The 6,557-nt window shown below is 31.2% G+C and overlaps 1 protein-coding gene across 1 annotated transcript; it reads right to left on the reverse strand.

Annotated features, from left to right (window-relative positions):
• Window positions 1–1,884: 1,884 nt before the first annotated feature.
• LOC135802524 (ras-like protein family member 10B) lies at window positions 1,885–2,684 on the reverse strand. The gene is made up of 2 exons (XM_065316119.1): window positions 2,604–2,684; window positions 1,885–2,541 (listed from the first exon to the last, which is right to left on the reverse strand). The coding sequence occupies exons 1-2, from the start codon at window positions 2,682–2,684 to the stop codon at window positions 1,948–1,950; spliced, it is 675 nt and encodes a 224-aa protein (XP_065172191.1). The 3' UTR covers window positions 1,885–1,947.
• Window positions 2,685–6,557: the final 3,873 nt, after the last annotated feature.

Genomic DNA, 6,557 nt, shown 5'->3' on the forward strand with positions numbered 1-6,557 from the left:
CAGAACATACGTTGAAATAGAACACCGCATTAAACCGCAAAAGAAAATAATAGGTAGCCTAACTCTATACTCTGGACTCGAATTTATAGAGAAGAAACATGCGGTTCAACTCAATGCTGAAAAGTAATGTTCTGTGCGAAAGTGAAACGTGGCAATTAAACAACAACTCCAGGTACTAGAAATATCAAACCAGACGTCAAACCAGATATACTCTAACATCCCCACAGAAATCAAAAATAACAGAAGACCAAAATCATCCAGGAGGGAAGGGATCAGAAAGAAGTCTTAACCCAAAAGACTGGGAAGACAAAAAAAATTAGAGAACGAAAACTAGAAAGCGTACGAGTATAACGAGAATAACCACAAAATGGTCAACTAAAAATCGACAACAAATTCACAAATCTAAGAAAAACCAAATTCACTGCGACACAAAACAATCTATTAAACAAGGGCCCCAATTACAACTGTAATGCAGAACTCTAATTCAAAATAGAAACAATAAGCGTCAGCCGGTGTAGCCGAAACAGAAAAAAAAACAATATTACATCTTCCAACTGCACGCAGAGAGAAACACGATTCAAAACCGAAAAGAGAAATTAACAAAATATTACACAAACTCAAAAACAACAATAACACAAAAATAGCACACAACAAAATTACAAAACCATAGAAAACAACATGATATAACAAAAACAAATCCAAAATCAAGCAATAACAAACCAAGACGAATAAACTCACAAGACAAAAACATTTCTAAATAATTTCAAAATAATTACATTACATTAAATAAAGCTCCAAATACAAAATTCTCAATGACCAAAACTAAATATCCGGATTCAATAGTTTAATATTCCTCCAATACATAAGACACACTAAAAAATAAAATAGAAAACAATGGCTTGCACTCCGGGAGTGCCGGTAGAAGTGATAACGTGAACAATAATTTTGCTATTACAGGCAGCTTAACAAAAATTTTTACTTAAAGGAAGCAAGATAATATTATACAAAATTGTAATTTATTTTTTTAATTTACTTTCTTACTACGAGTATGTGTAAGTGCAGATATCTATAAAATACTTTCAATTAGATATAGTAGTAAAGTGGTGGGTGATCAATCGTTTTCATAATTTTTCTGAAAACAATTTATTTCGCATAACTAAAGATACAAAATAAGTACCAATGAATTTATTAATACTTTTTTATTTGTTGAATATTTTAAGTACAATCATGATAGTTTACAATAATGATTGCAATGACAACCAGTTTAAAATTGTGCGACGCAGATGATTAGTCATTAATACCAAACCAACAATTATGTACACAATTAACAAATACCCGCTACTGCTGATTGTATACACAAAATATTTGAGCTGCATTAAATGAGCTTACAATAACATTTTCTTACATCTTAGTTATTTTCTTATGTAATTTAGATTCTAATTTGGCTTAATTACATATTTCGAGGGGGTTTTCGTTTTTATTGTACATCTAGGATTCATTAAGGGATGTTACCTAAAACTGTGGTTCGTCATCGTTTTTAGAAAATCACAACCCTTAGTTTTTTACTATGCAACAATTATCCAGTAGTAAGTCTACAACTAATTTACACTCAATTTTTGTTGGTTTTTCGTGTACAAGTATTTGGCCACAATAAATCTTGAACAGTTTTTACAAGTAAAGACTTTCTGAAGTTCTTGTTTTTATAAAAGTTGTAAATAATTAAATTTATTACAATTAATTTAACAGAAATTAAGACTTCTACGTGTACCTATAGAGGATAGTATAAATTCTAATAAAAATAAAAAACTACTTTTCAAAATAATACTGATCATTCTTTAACAATAATTAAATTTGAGGATAATATCGTAACTTTTCAATGAAATTAAGCATATCTTTCTCGTCCTTAGTGAGGGGATCATGGCGCAGATGATGCGCACTGGCCGAATTTCAAAGGATTGCGCACTTGTTGCGATCGAGCGCATCCTGCAGATTGTCGAGCATGGGACTTTGCTCACGCACGTCAATGCTATCTACCATGCCCATAAGTTCCCGAAAGGCCGCCACTAATTTCCAATTGTATTTTGCTGAACATTCCATATAACCACACTTCCAGTGCTTGCGTACCAGATTGGCGATATCGCGTCGCTTTTCTGCATCTCCACCAGTAATTGCCTTGGATGAGGCGCTTGTTGAAGCAGCACTATCTTCACCGGATATAAGATCTAGTTTGTTACCAATAACCAGAATTGGCACGTTGGACATGTTACGACTCTCGCAGATTTGCTCGCGCAGTGTTTTCACGTACTGGAAGGTTTCTAGGTTGGCGAGATCGAAGACCAATACATGGGCAGAAGCGGAACGCAAGCCGTAGAAACGGTAATCGGTCCACTCGTAATACGAATTGACTGGGAAATAAGGTATGACTGGTAAGTCGGAGATTTTAATTTCGTATAGACGGTCGTTAGAGATCACGCTTGGGTAGTAGGTGTGCCTACGGTCAGTCGGCTGGTATTCGTCGCAGAAGCTATTCCACACGAATTGCTAAAAACATGAAATGTTTATATCGGATTCAAAATTTTAGTTTGCGCCATATAAATAATTACTTGAACAATGCTGGTTTTGCCCACTGCTGGTGGACCAAGGAATATCACTTTAACACGATCAACACTTTCAAATACTTGCATTGACTTGCAATGGTTTTGTAATATATCGTTTTACAGCGATATTGTGAGGGTATAGCGTACAACAAGTGTTTACTTAACTTTACTCAGCTTATATTCACCCTCTCGCACTACCATTGTATTTCAATTCTAAACCATTTTATTTGTTATTGTCGGAACTTAGCTATGAATGAGATTAAAACTGCAGTTAACGAGAAAAAGATTGCTTAAATGGTTTTGAGATTTTAAGGTTAGGACTCCTTATATTATCCAGTTGCTAAGAAAAATTCACTGGTGATACCAGACAGAGATCATGTTTCTAAATCTACATATTCATGCCCGTAACACCACCGACATCGAAAGCAAACCTAATTTTGCAATATACTCCCTTTTTCTTTAACAATGTCAAACCTGTTATGATACGAGTGTTAATAAGGTTTATTATAAGGTCTATTATATATTTGCGTTGTTTGTCTATTATATGTTTGATTTGTTTTTGCAATAAAAAAAATTAAAAATTTACATTGATTATCGCAATGAGATCAGGCACAATTTAATAGTCAATTAAATTGAAATCGTAAAACAGTCATAAATCTAGATGGTGTTGCGCTGGGAATTGGCGAAGATTTGCGATGCCATGCGGATAAATAAATCAAACGCTTATCGTGTCAGGCATGTTCGCAAAGTGCAGTGGGTGGTGGAAATGGAAATTGAGGGTAAACTGCGACTCGTTCCAGCCAATGTAATTTGAACGCTTGAAACTTTGTTGACTTTCGTACTTTGTTGAATTATTAAATTCAAAAATATGTTTTTGTAACACTACTCGTATTTTTCAGAATTTGCCGTTAATTTATTAAAGTAGAACATAAATATTTAAAATGTAGATTCAGTGCGAGGTAGAAGTGTCATTTCAAGTCATTTGAGAAAATTATTTTTGCGGACTATAAAGTGCTACAAATTGTAAATATGGCTAGGTTTAAATGTTGAAAAATTCAATAATAAATTTTTTAAACGTTTTGGTTGGAAATTGTAACTATTTTATCTAGTCAGTTTAGGTTTTAATCTAACCACATGATATATAAATTAAATAAATTCTTTTATTAGAAATTATAACAAACTGCGTAATTATTTATATGTCAAAATAATTTATGCTTGGTTTTACTCTAAAGATAATTAAAAATTGTTTTGTTTAAAGCAACAAAATAAGTAGTGACAAAGAAGAGAAAAACTTGTAGCACCCGACTTGAATATAAATGTTATAAAATTAGTATACCCGCGTGGATTTTGAAAGCGCAAGCATAGCAAATTATATTTAAATGGATGAATGCGCGCCGCACTAGTTGACAACAAATTGCAAACTATAAATTACACTTTGTAGGAAAGTGGTTTGCCCCAGAAATGTTTTTAACCAGTCCTCAAAAAGCATTTGAAATTTTTTTCTACATCCCAAGTAAACCATTAATTTATAAAAGTTAATAATATTTTATAAAAGAGCCCCACAGTTTCAATATATATTGAATCTAATAGCATGTTCAATCATGATAATATTTTTTGTCATTACTTTGCAGTAGGAAAAGTTGGTTACTTTTATTAGTAACATTTTACTAGTATTTACACGTATATTCTTCCAATTCTTCCGATGTGCGCGGTACTTTTTGAAACTTTATAGTATTTCAAAATATTACTTGAATGGTTCAAATTAAGTGTGGAAATTTATTATACGCATGATGTAATCATATTTAGAAAATAATTTATGCGTGCAATAATTATGGTGACACTCGGCACGGTACTGATTTTAAATTTTAAACACATTATCCCTGTGCAAAGCCGAGACAAACCGCTAGCTTTAAAAGAAATGTGAAATGAAAAATAAATTTATATATTTAAATTATATCTGACTTTAATCGCATACTTCAAAGGACCGCTTTTTAATCATAAAATAAGCTCGGCTATACTGTGTTCATAGCTGTGTTTCAAGTAAATAAGGTTTTTATCGACGTCGTTGTTAACATTTACGGCACCATTTCACACGGTCATGTTGTGTTATGAGTCACATTGTTAAGGATCTAATATGCATATTCTGATTTGTCTTTTTGCTGCATATAGCCACACAATCAATAATGACAAACTTACATAAAAACAATAAATTGTAAAATTGTATTTTAGCATTTCCTAGATGCGTAGAAAATGAACTTGTCGTATGACATGAAACGTGCAACTTTTTTCATTAAACTTTAGAATGTATATTGTGTCTTCCTACTCAACCCTTCATGTCTCAATCAGATGGTTATTTGCATAAATTTGCCTAAGGCATCTAACTTAACATGCATTTGATGCTTATGTGCACTTTGCATAATGTAATTTCCATTTAACAAATTGTTATTATGATACATAATTAGTCAATTTCAAGCAAAATTAGCATTAAACAATGCTGAATGTTCGACTTTAATCTGTGATTCAACATCATTCATTTCTTTACTCAATTTTAGTTTCAAAGATGGTTTTACAAAACATTAAAACATTAAAAAAAACTTGGTTCAACTTAATAAATGAAAATTTATAATGGTTTATAAATATAAGAAAAATATACAAAATAAGACATACATATTTAACATTTTCGTGCTTGCGTTTACAAGTTAGTACATTTCTCATCTCGAGTTTTTTTTCTTTCTTTTCTGCATGACTGTTGCTGTCTGTAATTCTTGTTACATAATATTTCTTTGTTCTAAACATTCTGTACACGTCTGATTAAATTTGGTATTCTTGCTAAGTATTCAATTCCCATTATTCATTTTTCATACTTTCATACTTTCAGCCCAATATTAAATAGAAACTTTTGCATTCCTTTTGCTGACTACACTTTTTTCAGAATCCAGTGGTTTAAGACATACTTTATATTTTCATCGTGTCAGCTATTATATATCTATCAATACATTTCTTTCATATTTATGCAAGTTATAGTATTTTTAGAACGCAACTGGAATAAGATAAATGTGCAAGTAAAAATATGATAAAATATTGAATCACTTGGAGCACCACGCTGAATAGTTTTATGTTTAGTGTAAAATAAGTATTTGTAATAAAAACCGGAATAAATATTAACGATCTGCTACTATATTTTGAAAACATCATAAATTCAATTCAAACACAAATTTTGAGTTTTCTCTTATATCGAAGGAATTTTTAATTTTGTATTGTAAAGCAGGACAAAAAATATATAAATAATATTGCATTTGCATTATACTTAATACTTTGCAATATTGGATTATGCTCGAGATTTAATTTGTTGAAAGTTATTCAATGCACTAAGAGATTAAAATAACAACTCTCTCAATATTTTCTAACATTAATTCGATATAAACTGCGAGAGGATCACAAGTCACAAACGAAATCGAAACTAAAGTTTTAAATAACACAGGAAATTTTCATAGATCTGTAGGAATGGTAAAACAGCTGCAGGCTTTGCTGGTTCTTATTTCTATAAAATTACCTTTTCAATCTAACCGTTCACCTTCCCTTTTTTGTGATATTGTCAGAAGAAGCTGAAGATTTGTGTATGTGTGTGAATTGGCAATAAATCAACTTCTTTATGCTTCAATTCATCCTGTTTTTATTCTATTTGTAGCAAATAAAATGAAAAAAACTTTTGAAGCTCTTTTATTATATTCTTTTCTCTTCATCGTCTTATACATTTTCAGTGTCCGACATTAACCGCTTTTAATGGGCTAAGCGGAAATAAAAACTTCTATATGATATTTAATTTTTTTTTAAATTTAAACTTTTGTTCAAAACCTGAACGCGGAAATAGAGTGGAAGTAGAAACATTAGCGTATGCATCACGTGGCTAAACAATGTTAAACTAAATAAAACTACCATTTAGCCACTTAATACTCTATA

The sequence above is a fragment of the Atheta coriaria genome, unplaced genomic scaffold, assembly GCF_025399875.1.
Source record: "Atheta coriaria isolate IRGN ID8LTWV9N9 unplaced genomic scaffold, Caltech_Dcor_3.1 hic_scaffold_31_pilon, whole genome shotgun sequence".
NCBI lineage: Eukaryota > Metazoa > Arthropoda > Insecta > Coleoptera > Staphylinidae > Dalotia > Dalotia coriaria.